Source organism: Macaca fascicularis, chromosome 3, assembly GCF_037993035.2.
Source record: "Macaca fascicularis isolate 582-1 chromosome 3, T2T-MFA8v1.1".
Taxonomy (NCBI): Eukaryota; Metazoa; Chordata; class Mammalia; order Primates; family Cercopithecidae; genus Macaca; species Macaca fascicularis.
Window position 1 is genome coordinate 32,593,159 of NC_088377.1, and position 27,667 is coordinate 32,620,825.

At 37.2% G+C, this 27,667-nt stretch overlaps 1 protein-coding gene across 2 annotated transcripts in view; it reads left to right on the forward strand.

Annotated features, from left to right (window-relative positions):
• SAMSN1 (SAM domain, SH3 domain and nuclear localization signals 1) overlaps positions 1-27,667 on the forward strand; it is a 167,937-nt gene that overhangs the window by 29,547 nt on the left and 110,723 nt on the right. The window contains exons 3-8 of one of the 2 annotated variants that reach the window (XM_065541489.1): positions 5,639-5,679; positions 8,778-8,815; positions 11,086-11,172; positions 18,504-18,580; positions 26,919-26,984; positions 27,098-27,368. In XM_065541489.1, coding sequence (XP_065397561.1) covers positions 5,639-5,679; positions 8,778-8,815; positions 11,086-11,172; positions 18,504-18,580; positions 26,919-26,984; positions 27,098-27,178 — 390 coding nt within the window. In that variant the 3' untranslated portion in view covers positions 27,179-27,368. Of the gene's footprint in view, positions 1-5,638; positions 5,680-8,777; positions 8,816-11,085; positions 11,173-18,503; positions 18,581-26,918; positions 26,985-27,097; positions 27,369-27,667 lie in introns of those variants that run through there. The other variant, XM_015446969.3, reaches the window with a different exon arrangement.

Below are 27,667 nucleotides of genomic sequence, written 5' to 3' on the forward strand. Positions count from 1 at the left end.
TTGTGTGAGCTTAGGCAAGAATATTGAGTGCTCTGTGTCTCTGTTTACCTATCTATAAATTGAGGTTAATTGTAATAGTATCAATCCTACAGATTGTTGTGAGGATTAAATTAATTACTACACATAAAGCATTTAGAACTATGCTTGATACTGTATGTATTCCACTGTTATTATTCTGCAAATAATATTCTGCAAAAAAAAAATCAAGAAATCACAAAAGGGATAGGATTTTATCCTTGCTGTTCTTATTAACCTGCTTTTTAACTGACTGGGCTCTGATATTTACCAACATTCCCCTTTGCCATAGTGATCTCATTCATAACTTGGGAGACTTCTCCTTCATTGGATTTTTTCCATACATTTGCAATCAGGTATGGAGGAAGGCAGTAGGACTTCTTCACATTTGTGATCATTTGTTACTGGTCACATAAATCTTCTTGTTTTGAGAATACAGTTGATAGTTCAATATGTATTTTTTCATCTTTCTGATTGCCTTAGACACACTGAAAAATTAGTCTATTAACTTTGAAGTTTCATAATCATCCTCTTTGCCATATGTCTATTGGAATTTTAAAAATGAACTGTCATGTCTTCTTTGAACATCTGTAGGAACTTTGTTCAAACATAGGAAGCCAAGAAATGTCCAGAGACATACTTATTCAGTTTGCGTGCGGCATTCTTGGAATCACTGTATTTTAATATTAATATAACCGTTTTAGTTATGCAAGTGAACAATCTTCATTTTTGCAAGAGAATGAATTAAGCAAACTACAAATTAAATTAGTTTATTTTAATAGGAATTTACATGTTATACATATTTACGTATGTGTTTGTACCCATGTTCAATTCACTTCAAAATCAGAATTCTATGTAACTATTAATAAACAATTTATCTAATGAGAAATATCATCTATATGTATCTCCAATGTGTTTGACATCATGTAAGGATTTTACATAAGTTAACTCATTTAACCTTTAAAGCTAAAAAAATGGAATTTAATAGGATTCTGAGATCAACAGTTATTGGTGATAGATAATTGAGAGAAAGACTACTTGCAATTCTTTTTTGCCTCTAAAACAATGAGGGGCACATGAAATGCTACCTTAAAATATGACACATTGGCATACTGAATGTATTAGACCATGTTCACACTGCTATAAAGAAATACCCAGAACTGGGCAATCTGTAGAGAGGAAAGAGGTTTAATGGACTCTTAGTCAAACCGCTGCGAGGGAGGCCTCAGGAAACTTATAATCATGACAGAAGGGGAAGCAGGCAGAAAGTACCTTCTTCACACGGTGGCAGGAGAGAGAAATGCATGTGTAGGAGGAACTGTTAACCACTTATGAAACCATCACATCTCGTGAGAACTCACTCAGCATCACGAGAACAGCATAGTGAAAACCACCCCCGTGACCCAATTCCCTCCCTCTAAGTTCCTCCCTCAACACCTGGGGATTACAATTCAAGATTAGATTTGGGTGGGGACACAAAGCCTAACCCTATTACTGAGTATCTTAAAGTCAAGGAAACGAAGAAAACAGCAGAAGCAGGAAGATATCTCTGACCTTCTCTTGCCCCTTCTCTCCTAAAGTGGACCGTAGAAACTGAAATTTCTATTGCCCCTTTCTCCCCTGAAACAGGCCATAGAACTATAATTCCCCCTCTCTCCTTCTACCCGGAATCAGGCCATAAAATCTAAGAAGATCGCGTCTGTGAATGACCCTCCCCTTCTCCTCCTCTGAGGGCTCTCTCATGACGGGTATTCTGCCCTATACTCAGAGAAAAGGGATGTCCCACAGAGAGACCAAGAAGAAGCTGAACAAACAGGCCTTGCTAAATTCCCTCCAGTTTATTACCATCAGATCATACCTTTTGTCCTCCAATCATATTTCTGCATGGCAATTCAAAAAAAATACACTTCTCTCTGAGCTTTAGAGTCTTCATTTCTGAAGGTTCATGCCACATCAAACTTTTATTAAATAAGTGTATATTATCTTCTCCTGCTAATGTCTCTTTTGTTATAGGAATATCAGCCATGAACTTTGTGATAGGTGAGGAAAGAAATCTTTTCTCCCCTACCACAGTGTCTGGTACATAGTAGATGTTCAATAAGTGTTTGTTGAATAAAATGTGAATGTAGAAATGAATGACTTGTACGATTCCAAAAAAAAAATGTATTCGAAATTTTTTAAATCCACCAGTATTTAATTAAGGTAAAGCACAATATGCTTGATCCTAAATGAGTCCATTTATCATTTTGAGCCTCAAGTTTTTCATTTTCAAATCAAAGTTTGCATCAGCTCTACAGTCTTAAAAATTCACCATGGGATTTGCATCATCGATTACTGCCAATCAGTTTTCTCTGGTGCAGAATCACCTTTCGCATTTCCGTTAGCTAGGCAACAACTCCTGACATATTCATATTTTTCTTTTTGACTTTGTAATTTGAAAGTGACGTTTAAAAACCAATAAAGCAAGAAACAGGCACATATTAGGCTCAATCCCAAAGGATAGTCATCTGTAACCTCTGCATGAGAATAGAAATATATTTGATATCTACAATTTATCTGTTCTTTTAAGGTACATCTTCTCTTTCTATTTTTTAAAACTTTGACCTAATTTTATACATGAAAGTGCTTTGCTCTTAGAGCCTTCCTTCATTTACCTTAAAAATAACACAGCCTGGAAATGTTTCTTAGTTTCTATTGGTTCATTTGTAATAATTTTTTTACATTTCACTTTTTAATTTCAAACAATTGCTAGGGAGAAAAATAAAATTAAGCCACACATTCCCTAGTGAATGAAAGGTAAGACAAATGATTACTGCCTAACTTAGGGGTACTGAAGTGAAGGCTAACAGGAGTAAGTTTTACCCGGTATTCATGGCAAATTAATGGACTAGACATTCATTTCACTGAAATAACTCTCTGAAGTGGTATCTTCCTTTTGGAATTCAGAGTAGAATACACACAAACACACACACACACACACAGCTGTGGTTCTAAAAATAAAACTGCATGTAGTCTTTCTTTGACTTGCCCCTCTAGGAATAAAGTACCCAGGGTATGAACTCCAATGTACGTGACAGTCTGCTTATGTACGCAGCAGTCAGAATTGAAAGCCATTTACATTTTCCACAGCTGCTTTGAGTCTGGTATAAGCAGTACTAAAAATTGCTTAACCAGTTCAATAGTAATCTACAACTAGGCAACACCGAGGGAATAGACCTATTATTCTAATTAAGTAGATGTTGGCCTGTTTAAGTAATCCCTGTTCCTCACATAATCACACTCCAGACCCACATTTAATGTGCTTGACTCTCCCTACCTTGTAGGAAGCAGGTTGCCTAAGGAGAACTACACTAACTCTTTCATCTTAATAGAGATTAAAAAGAAGTTTCAGCTCAATTTTTTGCCCAAAATATTCATTACAAAAAAGTCTTTTAACAAAATTTCCCAAACCTAAACTGATTCATCATGAGGAAAAATTGGATGACCCCCATTCCAGTAAAACCAGAACAAAGTGGATAGTCCCTAGAGAATATTGTGACAACATGCATAGCAAAAGTAACCAATCTCAATTTGTGGTCTTAGGAAATTCTTTTAATCTCAGTCCAGTTGTCTCCGAACTTCAAACCAGAAGCAAATTATGTTCCTCTCACCACAATCAGCTGTTACAAGTGTTTAAGCTTTGTGTGGGTCCCGTAGCTAATTGTATTAACAAAAGCTTCACCCAGGTGATACAGGAGACTGTGTTTGCATAATACTTCTTCTTTCTAGATTCAAACTCTCTTGCTCAATTGCATATACATTTTGTGAGTCATCTGGAATTAACCTCTTTGATAGCAAAGGCAGAGGAATGCTGATATAAGTTGATTCCAAAATACTGTGACTTGAATAATTAAAAATTAAAAGGTATCGAATGTTTCCCATATTCCTTATTGCAAATCTTGTCTATTCTCACAAAAGGTACACTCTGTTTTGAAGAGGGCAACATTCATAATCCCAAGAGATTTATCTAAACCCATATGACAAACTAATGAGACTCAGGATGATGGATTTTGACTATTAGGACATATTTGGTCCCGATTGCATAGACTGTGGAGCATGGAGCTTGCTTGTTCTTTCCTAGTAAGTTCCAAATATATATAACAGAAAAGCACTACTACAAAGATGGGTGGCTGTCCTCTTTCCTCACGATTGTCACAAAGCTTGTTAAATGTGTGTGGCTACTGATTGCAGGGCAAGGAACACCATTAGCTTCTAATCTGAGGTTTGGAGAGATCTGGCCCAAGACCTAAACAATTTCAAAAAAAGACCTTGAATAGAGATTGTGTACTTCTAGGGTACAGGATGACAAAGCATAGAGAATGGAAGAAGTGGTCCACCTGACCATTAACTCCTCAAAAGCCTGTTGATATCCTAACTCACATTAGGGCGTAATTCATGACTCCCACATCCTTACCTACAACCCCCATCTGCCACCTCTTCCCTACAAGCAATGTCCTGTGGGTTATGCACAAGTATTTCAAACTTGGTAATGTGTGCTCCTCAAGTTCAGGGACTGACTGTTTCCGCACGTGGGATTTTAGTAACGCTCTGCTCAACCGCTAGGAAAATAAGATATCCAAATTGACCTCTGCAGTTAAAAATCTTGATACAAACAAAATAAAGATTAGATAAATGGCCCCTTCAATCACTATCTTGGGGAAAGATTATCTTAGATTTCACTGTGCTCAGGCTGGTACTATTAACACTGGAATAATCAAATCAAACTTCCTTTTTTCGGTTTACATTCACCATTCCTCTTAGCCTTAGCATTTGTGTTTTTTTCCTCTCAGAAGTGGAATATTGGTTGCAATTTTCTTTAGTATGTAAATTCCTGCCATGCCAAACAAATGAGCCTCTCCAGAACACAACTGGTTACCTTTCATGTAGATATTCAGTAAATGTTTTTTAAATGGAGGAGTAGATGAATAAAAAAGAGAGAATCTGAAGGGCTTTGAAAGGTGCCTAGGGCAGTTTAAGCTCTTTCAAGGATGGTGAAAAATGTGATAAATTCTTTCCCCAAAGTGTAAGGGATTTTACACAACTGTCACTGGGTCTGAAGAAAAAGGTCAGATGAATCACAGATATATTTCAACACCCTCAGGGTATTGTGATAAGCTACTTTCCATCTTTCTCAAATGAAGGCACCCTATGATATAACTAACACACCGTGGTATGTATCTGTCTCCTTGGTTTTGGTGGATTGATGGAGGGACAGAAGGTTTAGATAATGAGGATTTAATTGGGTGTTTTAATTTAAAAGACCTGTTGTTGTTTTTTTAAACTGGCAAGGGCTTTTTTAAACTGGCAATAGCTTAAAATAACGTATAAGCCCTAGTTAATAAAGGAAACATCCTATCTTTCTCAAAGTTACAAAGACGAAAGGAAAAAAAAGTGAAAATTTGAGCCAAACTTCTGTGACACATTACTAAAATACAACGGGGAACATATCGGTCTTTTTGCTAGGGAAGAGGCTAAATGAACTGCATTTGGATTATAGTGGAAAATGAATGAATTCTGTTTCGGATCTCTTGGTACAGTTTTGTCTTATATTATTTATTTTATTTTATTTTATTTTATTTTACAGGGGGTTTCTAATTTGGAGAATGCAAAACCAAAAAAGAGAAAGTAAGTCAAATTGACTTTGTAAACTTCATGTTCCCTTAGTTCCGTAATGTTGAATGTGAATTTTTAGTGGACTTCGTGCCAAAGTACTTTTTTTTTTTTTTTTTTTGCAGCTGTCAAGTACAAATCTAGATGTGGATTGCTTTGCTACCATTTCTCTGTTTATGCTGATGCATGGGAAAGCTATGTTGTGACATTCCAGTAGACAGGGATGTGAAAATTAAATTTTCAGAAGAAACGTGTCTAAACCAGGCCTAGATTAAAGTGGGAGCATACATAAAAACATATTTCTGTCAGTGACCTATAAATCTTCCGAAGTATGTTTCTAATCCACATAAAAATGTGTTTGCAAAGAGTCTCAGGTTATTTAGGTCAGTCTGGCTTTACATTCAGCACATCCAGCTGCCAGAGGACATGACATACACATGTTGCATAAGGTAATGGGATTTTAATTGATAAGTAGGAAATACACAGGGGCAGGAAGCCGGTTTATGGGGAAACTTTCAGATTGCTTGCCGAGGATGCAGAAGAATGGCTTCCTTGCACCCTGAATTGGTCTGAAGCCAAATTGTGAATTATGTGACGTTCTCTCTGGGTGTCCCTTTTCTCAAAAACTCTTACTCTATTCCCACCCGGGCACTCTGTGCTTTTTCATATTCTTTCCTTTTTTGTCCGCCCCCCCCACCCCCCCCCACCCCGCTCAAAGCTTTCTCCCAGTTAAAAATACAAAACACATCCATAGTAAGTAGGTAATTGGGTGATTAACAGCTTAAGGACCTGTCAGGGTGGCGTAGTTGTATTTTAGTTACAATTAACTATTTAAACTACAACACTGGCATTTTAAGCATGAGGTGGAGTAAAGAAGGGATTTCGGGAGGACCTTTCTTAGTCTTATCGCCACGTATGTGAGGCTGTTTATTCTGACCATGAATAAGAAATTCACTAATTCCAAGGCACGTACTTAAACAAAATAGTAGCTGTTGGCTTGTGATTGATGCTTCCACAGAATATAGGCTACCAAAATATAGATGACAGGAGGATTGAATTAAAGGGAAAGTGTCTGATGCTGACCAATTTACAATTTTTCTAACATAAACCAGATCAGTGAAGGTGCGCCTCAGATTCCAAGCAATTAAAATAAAATTGAAGTCTCCATTGAGTTCCTTAGTTTTTTTTTTTTTTTTTTTTTGCCCACCACTCTCCTGATGGAAATGATGTCTCATGTTGTTATACACCTACCTCACTTTACAGTATTACAAACAGATTTATTTGTTTGGAATTCTTGCTACATGCCAAGAGATGTCCTAAGCATTTTGCATTAAAAAATTAAAAACAAACAAAAGATTAAGAAAAAGGAAACCTTATATATGCATGTTTTTGCTTACAATTTTGAGCTTAAAAAGGATAACCTTCGTTTTAATTTAATGACTGTCAAGAATATGTATCTGTGTTGCCGAAGTGAGTACATGACTATCAAATATATGAATAGTGGAAAACTCTTAAGCTGTAACAGGGAGTGATGAGATGTGTGTATGTTTACCCTCACCCATGAACTGATTAGCACGGTCCAGTCAGCATAATCCCATCCTCTGTTTCTGTTTCAAAACATTATGGAAATTTTCAATCATACATAGAGGAAGAGTTAATGATAAACTCATATCACCAAACTTAAACAAGGATCAACCTATAGTCAATTTCATTTCTACCCATTCTACTCCCCCAACTGCATCCCCACTGTTTTTGTATTAATAAAGCAGGTGCCAGACACATAATTTCATGCTTCAGTGTATATTATTAAAAAATAAGAATTATTTTTTGAAAAGCATAATCACAATACCATTACTGCACTAGAACAAAACAAGACAAATGACATTATATTGCCAAATATATAGTCAATATTGAACTATTTCTGACAGACTCGAATGCTTTTTCAGAGTTGGTTTGTTTAAATCAGGATCCAAAAAGCTCAGCTGGATTCAGTTCATGTCCCTTCATTTGTGTCTTTTCATTTATTTGTTGAAGAAACTGGAGTCTGTGTCCTGAAGAATTTCCCAGATTTTTGAATTTTGCTGATTGAATCCTTGTGTTTTTTTAAGCATGTTTGTCTCTACTCTATGTTTCCTGTAAACTTTTAGTTAAATCCCAAAGTGTGATAAGATTCAAATATATATAAAGTATGAAAAGGTCCAAATATATATATATTTATATGTATATTTAAAAGTTGGTCTTGAGTGACTGCGTACTTTCTCTTTTGTTGTGTTGTAAGCTATATGTCTAGTCTTGCTGTTATTTACTTACCTCACTTTACAATATTATAAATAGCTTATTTGTTTGGAATTGTTTGCTATGTGCCAAGAGATGTCCTAACCATTTTGCATTAAAAAATTAAAAGGAAAAAAAAATTAAGAAAAAGGAAATCTTATCTATGCATGTTTTTGTTCACAATTTCGAGCTTAAAAAAAGGGTAACCTCGGTTTTAATTTAATGACAATGAAGAATATCAATAGTCAAAAACACTTAAGCTATAACAATGTCAGTTATGAGATATGTGTGTTTTCACCCACACACATGAATTGATTAGCACGATCATATTTTTATGACAGTGATATGGCTCAGTGGGTTCAGATGGTATCAGGTGGAGCCATTCGGCATGAAGTTGCCCATCAGCCTTTCAATTAGGCTTTATCAGTAATTGGTGATTATTTTCCAGATCTGTTATTTTATTAGAGATTGCATAATGGTTATATTCAATTTACATCATTCTTTCTGTATTTATTAACATAATTATTTGGAAAAGCACTTTCCCCCCAGTAACTATTTGGTTATCCTGAGATACTTTCATGTAAAATGACTTACCATTTTGTTCAGGTTTTATGAATATCGGTCTCTCCATATAGCATAGAAATTTATAGACCCAAATTATACTTGTATTTACTGTAATTCGCCACCGAGGGTTAGGAAGATTCAAGATCACAGGTAGACCTTAGTTAGAGGTAGAATTCATTCCCGCTCCCAAAGTGTTGCACACATTCTAATTTCTGTTTGATTAAGATGTTATTTATTAAATCTAGACTTAAATATTGTTTCTTTTATTCTTCCAGGTTATTCCGGAGAGTTATGTCTGAAAATAAAATATTTGGTTAGTGATTCCCAAAGTTACAAGTGTAAATGATGTATTCTGTCTCCCCAAAAGTTCTTTCTCCTGCTTCTGCCACGAAGCAACAAAACTGATTAATGAAAGTCAAATTGAGTTGTCTTTGAATTATATAGAAGAACATTTTTTAAAAGTGGCTTCATTCTAACTTTAAATGGCTATGACAAAGAACTCATTGATGTATTTGCAATACTTTCCTGTTATATTTAAACAGAATAATCCTCTTTGGTAGTTCATTGGCTGATCATCTTCCAGCTCTCCATGTGTAGCTTGGCTGCTGCATGGCCAAGGTGACTTGTTAGAGATCTTTTTGGATCTGTGAATCTAGGAGACAATAAAAAATTAGCAGAAAGTGGTTTTATTATAAAAGTCTCTTCTACAACATTTCACACACCAGATCTTCTCTTTAGTTTTTGTGATAGCATGCATAGTAATAACACATGCAATCCGTTTGGTTTGTGTTTTAATTCTAAAGTAAACATCGATTTCTATTCATTACTTTTAGAAAGTTAATAGATGATCTCTCTTGTTACTTTACAGCAAATAGGGAGTCAGGAATTATAAAACATTCACAATGGTGAAACATCTGGGTCATCCAGTCAATAATTGTATTTATTTATTTGTTTTTAAGACGGAGTCTTGCTCTGTTGCCAGGCTGGAGTGCAGTGGTGCGATCTGGGCTCACTGCCACCTCTGCCTCCCGGGTTCAAGCGATTCTCCTGCCTCAGCTCCCAGAGTAGCTGGGACTACAGGTGCGTGTCACCACACCCAGCTAGTTTTTGTATTCTTAGTAGAGATGGAGTTTCACCATGTTTGCCAGGATGGTCTCCATCTCTTGACCTCATGATCCGCCAGCCTCGGCCTCCCAAAGTGCTGGGATTACAGGCGTGAGCCACCACACTGGGCCTCAATAATTTCTTTTAATGTAGTGTGCCAAACTTGTGGGTACCCTTTTCCCTTTCCTTCTCCCCAGCAGAGGAGTCGGGTGCTAATACCCATTTCCTTCTTTTTAAAAAACCAATTTTCTGGTAGGATCTGAAAAGCTCATTGTGACTAAGGTGATACCCCACAATGGGTACAACTTTGAAGGATATCTGCGTTTTAATCAGGTTTCAATTCTCCCAGCAGTAACATCTACAGGTGCTGGATCCTATCAGGGTCCTGCAGTCACTCGCTGTTAAATATTTTGAATATCAGCCCTGATTTGAATAGCGCATAGTCTTAAATAAAAGGAAGTAAGGCAAAATTTTCTTTTTCATCTAGATCCATTCTCAGTCTATTCAGCACGTACATACGATACAACCAATATTTCTATCCTAACACAATTCTTGATGATCAACTGCCTTTTCTATAATCAAAACATATGAGCAAATAGTGACTTTAGAAACAACACAGCATGCTGAGTTTGTCTTCACGCTACGCATTGGTGGCATTATTTAACATTTGTTTTATCAATGTAGGATAGAACATGTAGAAAGATTTATCTGTAGTAAGTAATTTAGAAAGGACTCCAATTTTCCATTTGGTACAATTCATTTCTTCACACGTCCAGGCCCTGCTTTAGATGTTGGGAGGACAAAGTTAAGCAAATCATTTACCTTCCATTCAAGGATCTTAGAGTTTCTTGAAACCATCACAGCTCAGTGTTCTTTCTACACAATTAGTTTGTTAGAAATGATGGGGAATCTTGAGGGTAAGGATACTTTAACCTTTTAAGGATGCATGAAAACAATTGATTATGACCCTGTCTCTACATATATATATATATATATATGCCTATCATGGTGGCACATGCCTGTAGTTTCAGCTACTTGGGAAATTGAGGCAGGAGGATAGCTATGGCCCAGGAATTTGAGGCTGCAATGAGCTATGATCACACCACTGTACTCCAACCTGGGCAACAGAGTAAGACCGTAAGACCCTGTCTTAAAAAAGTAATAATAATAATAATTGGTTCTGAATGCAAGAAAACTACTACAAAGAATAATGCAATCATAAGTTGTCAAGAGACATTAGAGTAACAGCATTCTATCATATATGGTGAGGTGCCTATGTAGTTCATGGGAATAAGTGGGTAGCCCACAGGATACCTGCAGTTGTCCATGAGGGACTACAACTCCCTAGAACTAGAGCTCTCTTAAGATATCACTTACCAAGTTAGAACTCCCGTGCTGAACTTGTTTTGATTTCAAATGTCTTATACTTACTGGACAAATGTTACTGTGAATTCTAACTAATTCTCTGCTTCGCTTTAGAAGGAAAAACTGTGAATGACAAAATCTGGCAGGAACACAGCAAGCATAAGAATGATTCCCACATCAGAAGGCCCTGTCAGCTAAAAGGTAATTGCTAAATTTAGTTCCGCTGACTTTGCATTTTCTCAAAGTAGTTTAAAGGGCAGGTAAGAACAATTTACATCTTTCACCATGAAAATAAGCGGAATATTCTGGTCTACTTAAAAAGGAAAACCAAATAAGATAGAATAGAATATGCATTATTATAAACTATTACTATATACATGTATACATATACATATGTGTATAAACATCACATAGACACATGTACAGAAAGGAAGTGGGATCTAGTTAAGTTGCCTGCTGAAGCAAATAAGCAATTGAAAAGAAAACTAAAAGTTTTAATGTACAAAAGAATTTGAAAATATATTAAAAATTAGGCTGGGCGCGGTGGCTCAAGCCTGCAATCCCAGCACTTTGGGAGGCCGAGATGGGCGGATCACGAGGTCAGGAGATCGAGACCATCCTGGTGAACACAATGAAACCCCATCTCTACTAAAAAATACAAAAAACTAGTCGGGCGAGGTAGCTGGCGCCTGTAGTCCCAGCTACTCGGGAGGCTGAGGCAGGAGAATGGCGTGAACCCGGGAGGCAGAGCTTGCAGAGAGCTAAGATCCGGCCACTGCACTCCAGCCTGGGCGACAGAGAGAGACTCCATCTCAAAAATAAATAAATAAAAAATAAAATAAAAATTAGAGCACAAATAAACTCTAAAGATAACATCGATATGTTAATAGTTATGTTTAGGTCTTCTTAAAAAATGTAAGAGAAATAACCTTGATTATGAATATATAATTAGGTCTTTTTATAATTTAAAAATTTCCAGGAGAGTAAATTAGCAGTCAGGTGTAGAATAACATATTAATAGTAAGTGATTTCATAATTAAAATTACTTAACTTTGGGAAGACAAGTAATCAAACAGAAAGTCTTAAGAGTTTACAAAGATGAAAAACAGTATCAAAAGTTGATCTGCTTGGTATTCACCCCCAAGGGTTATCGGAATGACAAAAACAATTGATTATATTAGCTATTGATGATTCAAGAGTCTAGAAATTTCACCTGGGAGTGAAGAATGGATTGGGAACCTTAGGAGTCTGCCTAGTGCTCTATTCTATGGTTGCAAGACAAAGTCCTTTTTACTCTCCTGTGTCCTCTCTTTATGCGGAAGGAAGGAGTCTTTCCTGGGGCTGCAAGCTGTGTTGCCTGGGATTGGGAAAGGGGTGATGAAAGCATTCCTTTGGCCATCCCTACCGATGTCTTACTGGATCATGTGCACCTCTGTTCCACTGGCTTTGAGCCTAGCACAGCACCAGGACTTGCCCAGGAATTTCAGGTCCTGTGGTCTGGACTGCCTTTCAAGTTTACTTAGGACCCTAAAGTGCTTCAGCCCACTCTGGAGGGGCTAGTCAGAATTTGGGGGTGAGTCTATATGCTCCCCCTGTAGTAGATAACTGAATTTTGCCCTGTGTTACTTTCCACTGTGAGAGACAGCACTGAGGTCAATGCAAAGTCCCACAATAACTTGGCTGTCCCTTCCCCATGCACAAAGATTCTCTCTCAGCACCATGAGGATGCCACCAGGGATAGAGGAGGGCAGTGGAGTCAGCAATCCCAAACTGCCTTTCCTACTTTTTTAGTACCTCTTTCAAGGAGATGATGTTAGAACCAGGTATTGTGATCACTCACCCGATTTTTACTTACTTACGGAGGTGCTCTCTTGTGTGAAGAGCTATTCAAGTTGGTATTCCTGTGAGACGGCTGATTACTGAGGGTTCTGTTCAGCCACCTTGCTCCACCTCCCTCTCTATCATGTTTGGATTGGACTGTCTTTACCACACGGATGCCAGCTATAAGCATCCACACCTTCAGTCAGTTAATCAAACTCTCGTCTATCAGTTTCTCTAATCATCCACCATTCCGTTTATCTATTAATCCTTCTATAAGCACCTGTTTTATTTTAGATTATTGTATATCGATCTATGGATAAAGAAGGTATAACGGTGTTAAAGAGTATTGTAGATATAAATTTTTCCATAAATTTCTTCAAGTATTCTATTTCCTAAAACTACCTTTCTCTTATGTACGTTTTTTGTTTTGTGTTGTTAGTTTGGGAATAAAAGGCAGGGAATCCTATTACAGCTACACTGAAAAGGCAGCAAAGAATCCTGGCCTTAGGTGAGTTACTTCTGGTGGCTTTGTCAGCGAAGGAAGAAAGAAAGCCTTTACAGAATTTTTCCCAGCTTTGATATTTCTCAGGGTCTTGAGTGACCGTGTGTGTTCAGCGAGTGCGTGTGCATGTGTGTGTGTCCAAGAACCTCAGCAGACATTTCAGTAGCAGCAGTTGAGTCACTGGACATTTCCTAGAGATTAATGCCATACTAGGAAGAGTTGATGGCCAGAGACCAAGGCTGTCTGTAACATTATAAATTGAAGGGAGAAATTCAAGGCCACAAGTTGTAGGCTCTAATTTTATGGGTATAGTGGTTTCATTTGGAAGGTTCAGAGTATTTCTAAGTAATTAGTGACCTACGTATCAACCTAAAATATTTCTTTCTCATTTTAAACACTCCTTTTTAGCTGTTAATTGCATAATTACTTAGGGTTAGTTTACTGTGCCTGAGGATAGACAGTCTGTGGAGTTCAGTGAGATGAAGATGGGAAAGTGCATCATTGTTGTCATCCACAGCCCACATGATTTTACAAGATACTAATGATGAAATTGTAAAGATAGCTTCAATAAACTAGAAGAAAATATATAGGGAAATAAACTGTAGGAGTGACATTAAGTCCTAAGCAATCGTATAAAATTCAAGGCCAAAAAAAGGCAATTTTCCTCAATTTCAATTTCAAAATGATATTTTGACATTAACACATTATATTAATAGCATTTCAGCCCTAAAGAATATTGGGACCTGATGAAAAGATTCCACAGGCTATATTTAGCTAAGATTTGTGTCTGGTATATTAATCCATAGCTCAACAACATGACTGTACTATATAGGTTAAGGCCAAATTTGTCAGAATAAGTTGAGTTCCAGATGCATAATATTTTTAATTTATCTAGTCCATTTCCTTCTTCTAAGGAGATTTTTATCTAAGCCTACATCTGTTCTATTAAAAGAGACTGCATCTGTAAAATAATGTAGAATACATTGAGTGCTTAGGACTTTACAACTAAAAAATTGGCATAGCTTAGGTGTGAGGAGAAATTAATCTATAATTCAGGTTAATTGTTAAATTTTCGGCATTATAAATAGGAAGAATATTTGTAATATTTATTTTAGTAAGTTAAAGTCCATTTTAAAATATTTAAATTTATTCGACTTTACTAAAAAGAATTGAGAAGAACAAACTTTTGAATCTGTGAATTGGAGTTTACCTAGGATTAAGTTATGATTTAATTAAAGATAATTTCAAGAATAGGATTTTCATATTTTATACCAGAAAGTACAAAGAATAAAAATAAATCAACTTTTAAAAAATAATAAAAAGGAAACAAAACTTATTTGGAGATTCAGAAATTTTTCAATCAATCAGTGTAACTGTGACAGACTATTCTACAAGAAAAAGCTGGGGAAAAAATGGCATATATTACTAAGGGAAGTGAGGGACCAGACAAAGTCAGAAAACAATGTTAGTGATAAGAGAAACATTAACTTCACCTATACTGCTGCAAACTTACTTTAAAAATAAATCTTCTTTACACGTGGCTTTGATGAGATTAATTCTAAAAGGAGGAACGCAGAGGGAAAGAAGAGGTGTTCTTAAGGATTTCTACTCTAGTCCACCATTTCAATTACCGTTGGTTTGACACCTAATTTCTCTCCTGACTTCTGGTCAATATCATTATTTGTCCAGCCTCTTCAATGTAAGCTTATCAATATTTTGGCTTAATTTTTCAAGATCTTATTAATTATTTTTCTTCATTGGCTTGAGGCCAAGTAGCTTAATTTTAAGATGGCAAAAGATGGTATAAATTCACAAATATATTCACCATTCTGGTTAATTTTCAGGAAACACACATTTAATTTTAGAAAAACATGTTTCCCAAGGGCAGGTAATTTAACTTTGGCCAAACTGGACTACATGAGGAACACCAGAGGGAAATCCTACTTCACACCTCTAAATGCTTGCTTACAAGGTGGGAAAAAAGTCCCTGAGGAAAGGGTACCCACTGCATGGTTTGATGCCTCATATATCCAAGGAAGGCTTTCTGAATTCAATGATGAGACCACTTAGACTTCTAGTGTTTTATTCAAATGAATCTTCAGATCCTTTAATTCTTTAGAGGAGTTCTTACTGAGATTAGAGTTGCCTGTTTGAAAAGTAATATAGTCAGAAGTATCTATGTTAGAAAACCTAAAAACTGATTAAAAACAAAAACTTTTTTTTACATCCCTTTTATTCCTTTTACTGCCTCTGTATTTGAAGGGCAGTTGTAATCTCAATTTTTATGCTGGATGGCATATTTTTGTGCACATTGATGTTGGTAATCTACGATGTAGTTCTTGAATGTTCTGATAATCTATTGCAGCAAACAAACCATTCCAATAGTTAGTAGTATAACAGAACATCTTATTAGGCTCATACATTTGCAGGTCAGTAATTCAGTTGCGGAACTGGTCCGCAATGAGATGTCAGAGGCTTCATTTGGGAAGACTTGAATGACTGGGGAGGACTTAAACATCTGGTAGCTGGAGTCATATAGAGGCTCCTTCACTTACATGTCTGACAACTAGTCTAGGTTAGGCTCGGCTCAGCTGGGCAGCCAACTAAAGAACCTATATGTGGCCTTCTCATGTCCCTCCAGCTTCTCCCAGCCTCAGGGCTGGGTTTCAAGTGTGTGCAACATGCAAGGGAGCTTCACACATCACAGGAAGAAGTGTCTAGGAATGAAGATCCCAACAGCCCAAGGCAGAAGCTGCACGGTTTCTTGTTTTGTAATTTTGTTTGTTTGTTTTTTGCTTTTTGAGACAAGGCCTGACTCTGTTGCCCAAGCTGATCTTAAACTACTGGCCTCAAGCAATCCTCTGCCTCAGCCTCCCAAGCAGCTGGGATGTAGGTGCTCCACTGCCCCCGGCTTATGCAAGGCTTCTTTAACCTAACCTTGGAATCACAAAATATTACTTCCACTGCACTCTACTGTGACAAGTGAGTCACTAAGATCACCCCAGAGTCAACAGGAGAAGAATTAGACTCAATTTCTTGATGGAATGGGAAGGCATGGTTGTGGCCAACTTTGGAAAATACAGCCCACATATTGTGTAATTCAACTCCTGCCTTTGCTGCTACTTAGGACCAAATAGATTCTGTCTTTATAAAGCACTTTTTGGAGGGTAATATTTGGGAATCATAAATAAATAAAAACGTCTAAGACCAGACACCAAAGGTTTAAGTTTGCCTAATTTAGTCCCAACCCTTAAAGGTCGCCCATTTTCTACGGCAGGGCCTGTGAAATGGTACCTCTATAGCTGAATTTATTCAGAAGAAAAGCTTGGTGGGGCCATATGATGTTTTAAAAATCAGGACATTTTACATGAAAATCCATACGTTTGTATACCCTTGAAAAACACGAGGGAAAGTGCCAGTCCAGGACCCAAAGTCTCGGGTGACTTCAACTGAGAGAGCTCAGAGCCATGGCTACCCTGTAGCTGGGGAGCTGGATCTTAAGCTCACTGTAGGATCCCCATTGCCTTCTTGATCGAATTAACTTCATTTAGTTATATATTTGATTCCTGTTGATATTTATATTTACAACATTGGTCTAATGGTTTATGCTCAAATTCTTCCACCTGGTACTCAGGGCCCATTACAATTGGGCCTCAGTCACCTATCCAGCCCTACCTCCTCTTACTCTGTATCCAGAATCGCCCTCTGGCCTAACCAGCCTCAATCTCTACACTTAATTAAACATGTTCCATTTATGCTGCATAATAGGCCAGAGTTCATGGCATCACTGCTAAATTTACACCTTTTCCTTTCCTTCCACTTTTTCAAACTGTATCCATTCTTCAAGCTTCCGTTCTGGCCCTGTCTCTTCCACAAGTTCTGGGAGTCGTAGTGATCTCTCTCCATCGTATTGTGTATGAATCACTCATTTTTCTGCCTTGTGTTGTTATGTAAGTGCATTGCACATATTCGTATCTTATTTTCTAAGCTTGATTCCAGACTCTAGAACACAGGAGGCCACTTTACTGTTCTTTTTCTATACCCAGAAGAATGGCTATAGAAGGAGTAATTCAAAATTCCTGTAAAAGTGACTAAAAGAGACAACACGGGAAGAAATAAAAGAAGGGAGGCAATATTTCTTTTTCTCAATACAGAAACTAAAAACCAAGCTGCAAAAACTCAGCTTCTAGCAGCCTGACCCTGTGACATAAATTCTTGATTCAAAGAACCAGATCACAAAATTGGCTCGTTTTAAAATTTAGGTACTTTCTGGAATCCTGTTGTATGGTTAGTCTCATTTTAAATACTAAGTTATTGGTGCAAGTAACTTTGAGACTGAGCTGTGAATTTAACATATCTTTTAACTAGAGCTATGATGGAGATCTGGAGAAAAATCTGTACCTGTTTTTCACTGTGTATGGAAGATAGGACTTGCCTGTCCTTGCTTCCACTGCAGAATATGAGAATGAGGAATAGTAGAAAACTGAAGCAATGGTTGCAAGTAAATAGGAGTGAAAGTGAAAGGAAACGTCACTGGCCTGGTGACGAGGTGATGTTGGGTCGCACTTTCCTCATCTGTAAAATAAGAGGCTTGGATTAAGTGACCCATAAAGTCTTGTCCTCTTTTAACATACCATGTATTTCAGACTTAAATAAATGAAGCTCCCATTTACAGGAGCTAAAAGGGAAGTGCTGCTACATTTGAAAAGGTTTCATTTAGCTGCAAGCAAATGGATGCTACATTGCAAAGCTTTTACTAAAGCATGCATAGAACAATTTCAGCATAAATAATTCATGTTGAGAAGACCTAAGCTAATGAAGCTCAAAATGCCAGGGGTGGAAGGCTTAGTTTAATAGAAACAGGTGAGGTGATAACTGCATGGAGTCATAGCATTTTGAAGTTAGAAGTGGCTTTTGTAGCTAGTCCACAATCCTATTATTACCAAGAAAGGGAATCACAGTGAATTTCCATCACTTCCTCAGGGACACAGATGGTCAGCAGCATACCTATTTTGTTAAATTTCTATTTTATTTTGATCTTTTTCTTGTAGAAAAAAAAAAAAGCATATATTTAAGAAAAAAACATTTTTGACCTGTCCAATGTAATGTCTTACAGACTAAATAAAAACATGAGTGTTACATTGTACCTAAACTTCCTAAATCATGTAATTTCTGATATTCTGTATGTAACAGTTATCTCTTTTCTTAGATCTAAATGAAGATGATTTTCTAAGTAACAACATACATACTCATCAAGGAAAAACTCTACAAGGAACTTCCTATCAGGTAATGTGAATAATCAGCATTTACGTGTTTTGGGAAAATCGTCTTGTTACTCAGCTCTGTAATATATTAGACATAGTGGACAATATATACACAGCCTTGTAGCTATTTTGTATTTAGTTATTATAGGGTTGTCTTGTAACTGATATGCTTATCTCCCTGTTAACTGAAATATAAATGAAAAAAATTCGATGATGACAAGATAATAAACTACTTTGATTTTGCAAAACATCATATTGTACAGCCTTTTGATAAGTAACTCTGGGAATATTAAATTAATATACTGGGATGTTCTCTGTCAAGACCTATGCTAAACACTTATATAAAAACATAAACTGTGAGTCCTGACCAATCCCTTTCAAAATTGCATTAATTAGCCCAGGAGTTTGGACAATTAAAACTGTCTGAATGTTTGGCCTCACTAACAATCGTAACGTAACATTAATCAATAGCCAAATACTTGCTCTTCGCCCTGTAAAAAGAGAGGATATATGAGTCAACAAGGCCAATTCAGACATTGGACTGACTTTTGATATTTTTTCTGACAGCCATGAGGTTCTCTTTAATCATTCTGATAGTTTCATTAGAAATTTAGAACTGAACTTCTTTGGTGCAGTAGATAGAAGGTACATAGCAAATGAATTGTAAAGTGTTGATTTGGTGAGTAAGGGGGGCTCACATTCCTAAATCCAGCCTGATTCCTGAGGCTATTGGAGACCCTCCAATAAATTGGATGGTAGGTTGTGATTTTGATCCACTACAGTTTCTGCTGGCTGCTCTGATGCTACCAGAGTGATAGGCCTATGCTACAAGACGTGGTAACACATTGCCCGAGTACTGTCTCCCAGTGGGTTCTCCCACAGTGCATGGATGAGAGCTCTGATATCAGACAGAGCTCACTTTGAATCTTGCTTTGACTGTTAGTAGCTATGTGGCATTGTGCAATTTACTTAGACTCTCTCTGCCTTGGTTTTTATTATCTGTAAAATACATCTATAAAAAATATCTCAGAACTTTCATGGGATTCAGTGAGACATGTCATTAAAACACTGTAGTTCTATGTCTGATAGTTAAGACATACTTTTAAAAATTCATTTGTTGTCATTGCTCCTCCTCTTTTCTCCCCTTCTCCCTCACCCTCCTTCTCCTCTTACTCTTTCAAGGACTTAATGAGACTTGCACAAGCACAGCTGGAAGATTATCTCTGAAACAAGCAGTCTCATTTTCCTAAATTCAGATGAGACCTCAGATATAATATCTAAGTGAAGCTTTGTCTGATAGCCAGGAGAAAAATAACAGCTGGTTTACTGGAATAGCTCCCTAGGCATGCCTTGTGCCAAGAGAAATCCTTCTGTAGGTTTTTAGTAGAAAAATAGACCCGTTTCTTGGAAAGAAGAAAGTAACATAGAAAGTTCTTTGAAGAAAATGGTTAAAGATAAATCTTTACCCTAAGAACAATTCTTCTGAAGGTTAAAATTGGCCAAGAAATGGTGCTTCCAAATGGTAACCATTCAATTGTGCCATGTAGTGTATCACTAAAAACCGAAGGAATTCATACCTAGTGGCAGACAAGCAGGAGCCATCTAATCTAAAAATCCTCATTTGGGAGGAGGCACTGGTCTTATCTAAATTTTATTCACAGTAGACATTCAATTGAATTTAACTAAGAAACACTTATCTATATGACAGAATAGTTTAACAAGGAGTATTATGCAAAATATTAATGTATTAACTCCTTGTGACTGAGGAGAAGGAGATGCAATTTATCTGTTGAAAGATGGGGAAGACAGTGAACCACTGTCAAATGGAGAAGCTGGTGTGAGTAGCAAAGTGGCTTGTCAGTGGGCATAAGAGTGGACTATGGCATGAAATTTGGCCTTCCATCAGTGAACAAATGACTATCAGATAAGTGTTTTTCCAAGCCTACCTGGGAACTGTCTGTATCAGACTCAACGGGAGTATTACTTAAAAAGGCAGACTTTTGGTGCCATATTCCTGTTCACCTGGATCGTCATGACCGGAGCCTAGGAAGTGGTATTTTTATGTGACAATGTTCACTACATAAACCATGAAACTCTTGAATTCAAGAGAGTTGGTGAGTGTCTTAGTCCATTTTGTGTTGCAATAATACAACACAAAATAAAGAAACGATAATAAACACAAAATAATAATACCTAAGACCGGGTAGTTTATAAAGAAAAAGGTTTATTTGGGCTGCAATTATGATGGCTGAAAATTTAAAGATTGGGCATCTGCATTTGGTGAAGGTCTCAGGCTGCTTCCACTCATGGCTGAAGGTGAAGGGGGCCCAGAGATTCCATGGCAAAAGAGGAAGCAAGGCAGGGGGAGGTACGTGCCAAGCTCTTTGAAACAACCGGCTCTCACAAGAACTAATAGAGTGAGAACTCACCATTGAGGGAGAACATTAATCTATTGTAGAGGGATCCAGCCCCATAACCCAAACACCTGCCATTAGGCCCCATGTATTAGTCCGCTCTCACAACGCTGTGAAGAAATACCCAAGGCCGGGTAATTTATAAAGGAAAGAGGTTTAATTGACACAGTTCCCCATTGCTGGGGAGGCCTCAGGAAACTTACAACCATGGTGGAAGGCAAAGGAGAAGAAGGCACCTTCTTCACAGGGTGGCAGGACAAAGTGAGTGCGAGCAGGGGCAATGCCAGATGCTTATAAAACCATCAGATCCTGTGAGAGTCACTCATTGTTACAAGAGGAGCATAAGGGAAACTGCCTCCATGATCCAGTTACCTCCACCGGATCCCGCCCTTGCATGTGGGAATTATAGGTATTACAATTCAAGATGAAAGTTTTTGTGAGGACACAATGAAACCATATCACCCCACATCCAATATTGAGGGTCAAATTTCAACATGAAGTTTGGAGACAACAAACATCCAAATTATAGCCATGAATACGTGTTCACAGATGGGATATCTCATGATTTTAACTCTATAAACCCAAACTTGGTTTAATTATGGTCTTGGAAGACAACAGCCTCCTGGAAAAAGTGAAGTCGATTTTTGTTCCCTATTATGGAGATGATATAAATTCATTGTAGAATTTCTTAAAACTATGTATAAATAGAAATAGTTAAAATATTGAACAGTATCCTAGTGTAAATATTTTCCTATGATCATTTCCTGAATATTAGTAACATGGGATAAAGTTTGTAGAATGTAAAACATTTTATAGTTATAATTATCATTTGACTATGCATGCAAAATATATTTCAGACACTAAAAATGATCAGAATTAAATATTTAATTCCTAATCAGAATGTACTTAAGCAAGCATGTTTCCTTCATGTTCTCAAAATAGAAGAGAAGATCTCAGGCATGGAAGAAGTTACAAAGAATCAGATAGCAGGGGCAAGAGAAGGAGTTCAGGGAATGCTTTCTCCAGTACCCACTTTGCCCCATGTACATTTCTGCATAGATAGCCTGGGATAAACTTCCTGGAGAACCAGGCTTATGGAATAGAGCTGGAAGCAAATTGGTCTGCTTAGCACTGTGATCATACCAACCATAAAGAACATCTTGTGAAAACTTGACTCCCAGCATTTATTTTTGCATTCTTGTACTTGTTTGTTCTTCTCTGGCAGCATTCAGTTGATGGCTCAAACCTTTTGTAGCATATTAAAAGGGGAATAAAATATGCAGTAATACAGACTTTGGGCTAATATATTTTCAAAAGTGTTGCATGCCTCATTTCTCACGTAAATTCCTAGGTTGCATTCAGCCTTCAGAGTATCATTCATATTCATGATAGAAAAGAGAGATAATATTTATTACCTTCAGTGCTGGTGATATTAACCGCTGTCCAGCATCCCTACCCAGGACTGAACCAAAACATTTTCTTTCTGAGCTCCTTCACTGAGAAAAAGTGTTGCTAATTGAATTAATTAACCCATTTCAATCAATTTCTTTCTTCATGTCTTTCACTATGGAGACTGCAATTTTCAGCATTTGAATTCTCAGCCTACCCGGTAGTTAGGGGTGGTCATGGAATCCAGTTCTGGCCAATGAAATACAGTCAGAAATTCCTGAGGAGGACTTTCTTTTTCTGGAAAATAAAAAATAAGACAGAGTCTTATAAGGACAAAGCTTTGTTTTTTGCTCTCTTTCCTGCCTGGAGCTGGATGTAATACCTGGTAAATCAGCAGCTGTCTTCCAGCCGTGAGGCAAAGGCAGACATGAAAGACAGTGGAGCAGGCACATGCAAAGAGCCTGATTCACTGAGGATATCCTTGAGAAGCTGCACCCAGGTTGGAAACTCTATGTCTGCACTTCTATTTTACAGAAACATAAGCCCCATACTTGTTTAAGCAACCACTGTTGGTTATTCTCTTCCTCAAAGCTGAGTACATTCCTGATACCTTATTTTTAAAACAGTCACTTTTGCTAATGCTGAACTCTGCTCTATGTAAGCAATCAGACAAAACTGTGCCCACAGTTAAACAGTGTCTAGACTCACCTCTTATTGCACAAACTAGACTAGTCTCCTTCAGCTCTCATGTAGTGTAAACAGCATTTAGAGTTAGTCATTTAATCCTTAAGATGAAAATTGGATTACTAACAAATAAAATATTAGCTATACACATCCCATTGGCTATATACAGAATTAAAACTATATCCAACATAGCACACAATTTTTGGGAAATGCACATAGAATGGACAAAACGAGACCAATTTTTCATGAGCTTAACCGAGGTCACAACACTGGGTCACTGGATAAATAATTTAAGGTTATGCTGTCATATATTAACAAGCAGGAGAGACAGGTCTTTCACTAGGTTTTATCAGACAGATTTGAGGCAGTTCTAAACAAAAGTGTGAACAATCTAAAAGGTAGAAAACAAACAAACAAAAAGAGTTCAAAATGACAGTGTCAACCAAATGATAGTCTATGTATGAAGTGACTATATTATGATGAAATAATGATATTGTGTCTTGATCAATGTTTCTTATTTCAAGCACTTTCTTATCCATTGTATGACTTTTAACTATCGTATTACATATCTATTGATGCATAACAAATTACTTTAAAATTTAGGGGCTTAAAACAAACAAAAAAAATTTTTCATAGTCCCTGTGGGTCAGGAGTTGGGAAGTGGTATAGCTGGGCATTTCTAGCTTAGAGTCTCTCATGTGTTTATAATCGCAGGTGGTTAGTGTCTCTCAAGGTGTTATCTGAAGGCTTGACTGGGGCTGAAAGGTTTGTTGCTAACTCCCTCTCATGGCTGTAGGCAGGTGACCTCAGTTTTTTGATGGGAGTTGACTGCAGGGATAGGTCCCTTGCCACTTTGGTCTATCCATGAGGCTGAGTGTCTTCATAGAATGTCATTTGGTTTCCCCAGAGTGAGCATCTAAGACACAGAACAAGAAGAGGCCACAATTCCTTTTAAGACCTAATTTCAGAAGTTAAACATCATTACTTCCATTTTATTCTGTGTGTTAGAAGCAACTCACTAAATCCAGCTCACACTAAGGGTGGGGGGGCAGTATTATGATCCACCTTCTGAAGACCTCTTCTGTAAAAGAATTTGTGAGCATATTTTAAAACCATTAGAACTCTACTAGTTTGAGGTTATAGATGGAGAAGTTTCCTGCTTCCAAAGGGCAAGATTATAACTTATTTTGCAGGTAGAAAGAATATAGGGCTGTATTTTGTTATCTTGAAAAAAAAAATCTAATCTCCTCTCTTTAACAGTAAATGACTTTCAAGAGTGGCTTCTGTTGGTATTAAAGAAACATAAGATGTTAACATGGAATCCAAATCTCTTGTTTCTGGTGAAATAAAATTAAGATCATATTGGATCTTCTCATTTTCTTATCCAAAGTTATACTGCATTTATGATAAGTATACTTTCACTTTTAAAAAAAAGAGTTTAAGCAACTCTACATTTAACTTTTATTTTAAAAAGAGGAAATACTTGATTCTAACAAATGATTTTTATGAATGAACTCCACATATGTATGGGTGTTTTCTTTTTGGATTGCCCTAAAAGGTTGAGAGGACTTATTTGGTATTCCTTAGCATCATTCTCACTCATTTTTAAAAAGGAATTTTGCAACCCAGAAAATGGCTAGTAAATGCACTCTTATATACTGTGTCAAGCCCTGGGTACTAGGTAGCATCCTTAAAATGTAACAAACCTGAACATATGGGCCCAGTCCTTTAAGAATCCGCAGGCTACACACTGTGGCAAAAATAAAATCCAACCGCTTGGCACTTGTTTCAGTCACTTCAGCTACTTTGTCAGTTTTCTGCTTCAAAACTCTTGTTCTTTGGCTATATTTTATGAGCTAGAACTACAGAATTCTGCTGGGGTTTAGACTTTATGGAAACCAAACTTGCCTTACCTTTATATGAGTAAAAACACTGGACTTTAAACTTGCTGCTTAAACTCTCTGTGCTTCAATTTCCAGATGTGTAAAATAGTGATAATAAAACTTCTTGTGATTGTCATAAATATTTAAATAAAGGAGCATACTCCCTCAAGATGTTTAATGAATATTCATATTGCCCTGTCTCTACATTCTTCTTAATCTCATTGCAGACTCCCCTCAGAATAAAATTTGAAATCACTTTGTCTTAGTTCTTGCAGGCAGCTATAGCAAAGTACCTTAGGCTGGATAATTTGTAAACAACAGAAATGTATTTCTCACAGCTCTAGAGGCTGAAAAGTCCAAGACAAGGCACCAGCTGATTCAGTGTCTGCTTCAAAAAGGGAGCAAGGCAACTCCCCTCAACCTCTTCTATAAGGGCTCTAATTCCGTTCATGAGGGCAAAAACGTTATGGCTTAGTTACTTCCCCAAAAGTCCCACCCCTTGATACTATCTGATATAATTTGGATAAGTGTTCCTGCCCAAATTCCTGTTGAATTGTGATTCCCAGTGTTGGAGGTGGGGCCTGGTAGGAGGTGATTAGATCATGGGATTGGATTTCTCATGAATGGTTTAGCATTACCCTATTGGTGCTGTTTTCATGATAATAAGTGAGTTCTCATGAGAGCTGTTGTTTAAAAGTGTGTAGCATCTCCCCCTTCATTCTTTTGCTCTTGCTCCTGACACGTAAGAATGTCTGCTCCCCCTTTGCCTTCCACGGTGACTGGAGGCTTCCTGAGGCCTCCCCCAAGGCAGAAGCCACTATGTTTCTTGTACAGCCTGTAGAACTGTGTGCAAATTCAACTTCTTTTCTTTGTAAATTACCCAGTCTTAGGTATTTATTTTTTTTATTTTATTTTATTTTTTTTTGAGACAGAGTCTCGCTCTGTCACCCAGGCTGGAGTGCAGTGGCCGGATCTCAGCTCACTGCAAGCTCCGCCTCCCGGGTTTAGCCATTCTCCTGGCTCAGCCTCCCGAGTAGCTGGGACTACAGGCGCCCGCCACTTCGCCCAGCTAGTTTTTTGTATTTTTTAGTAGAGACGGGGTTTCACCGTGTTAGCCAGGATGGTCTCGATCTCCTGACCTCGTGATCCGCCCGTCTCGGCCTCCCAAAGTGCTGGGATTACAGGCTTGAGCCACCGCGCCCGGCCTTCTTAGGTATTTCTTTACAGCAATGTGAAAATGGACAAATACACTATCACTTTGCGTATTACATTCCAGTATATGAATTTGGGAGCAACACAAATGTTCAGACCACAGCACCCTTTTATTACCTTTTATAGAATCCATCAAATGCCCTTTGCTGCAGTCCTGAAGTGCCCTAGGTAGAAATTGTTTGATATCAGGTACATAAAGTTTTCAAAAGGAGTAGAAGCTGAGAGTAAGAAGGTTACACTGACAGGCGCCAAATGTAATAAAAGATATCCCACACTATAACTTGAGATATTACTCCCAATGTTTATTTGGTTTGAGTTTAAACTCAATCAGCGTTTCTAAAACGGATGCCCATTATATACTTAATGTAGAGCACTAAGAAATTACAGTGGGCTGTTTCACAAAACTTTCCTGATCCCCTCTTTCCACCAACTCTTCTAAATGTGAGATCATGGATTGGGATTGCCCTATGTGAGGGCTGAGGAGTGAATCTAATACACATAGACACATACACATATCACACACACATATATGGATATATAATGTGTGTATACTGTATATACCTACACATATTCCATATTTGTCTATATATGTGTATATATGCAGATGAAGTCACTGATGAAACATTAATCAGTGTACTTTGATAACAAGATAATTATTTCTAATTAAGACAATGAATCCTTTCCCAATTAGTTTGGTAGCTTTGTGGAGTTTTGTTTTGTTTTGTTTTTTAAAGAATGTTAACATTAGTTGTCTCTTTTTCCTTTTCTAATTTCGAAGGTGACCACTGAATGCTGGAGTCCATTTCATTATCAAAGACAAGCTGAACCTACTGTTGATGAAATGGTGAGACTTTTCTTCCCTGATATAACTATTGAAGTGGATTTCCCATCTCTTTTCCAATCATGTTAATGCCACAAGCACTGTTTTCTATGGTTCTTTATTACATTTGTTTTCAGCTGCCACATAGAAGACTCTCTAAAGAATATAAAAAGAGACTTGTCCTTATTGAGTGGTTTTCTGAACTGGAAGGACCATAAAGCATTTCCTTTAAAGAAGGATATGTAGTTATATAAAAAATTTTCCATAAAATGTAGCAACTTTTCCAGAGATAGGAAAAAATTTATAATGTTAAAAAGCATTATCTTCTGGTTTGGGGGAAATAGGTGCTATCTCATGTTTCTGAGAGAAGTGTACATCATTGTAGCATTGCTAAAAAAAAAGAGAGAACTTGGAAACAGTATGAGTGTGTGATAACAGGAAATCAATTAATTAATTGGATTATAGTCCATCGAATGAAATATAATAAAACCGTTTTTAAAACAGTCTCTCTGTGTGCCAGCAGTCCCTTATGATATTAAAATCACATCAACTGCCTTCTTTTCCTTGTTCAGATATTGCTAAACAGAGGTTCATGGAAAGGACATGGTTTAGAAGGTCTGGCAAATTTCCAGGATATTCACGTACATCGCCAAGTATTATAGCATTATTGATATGAAACAACTATAAGTCCTATTTGTAGTTCTTGT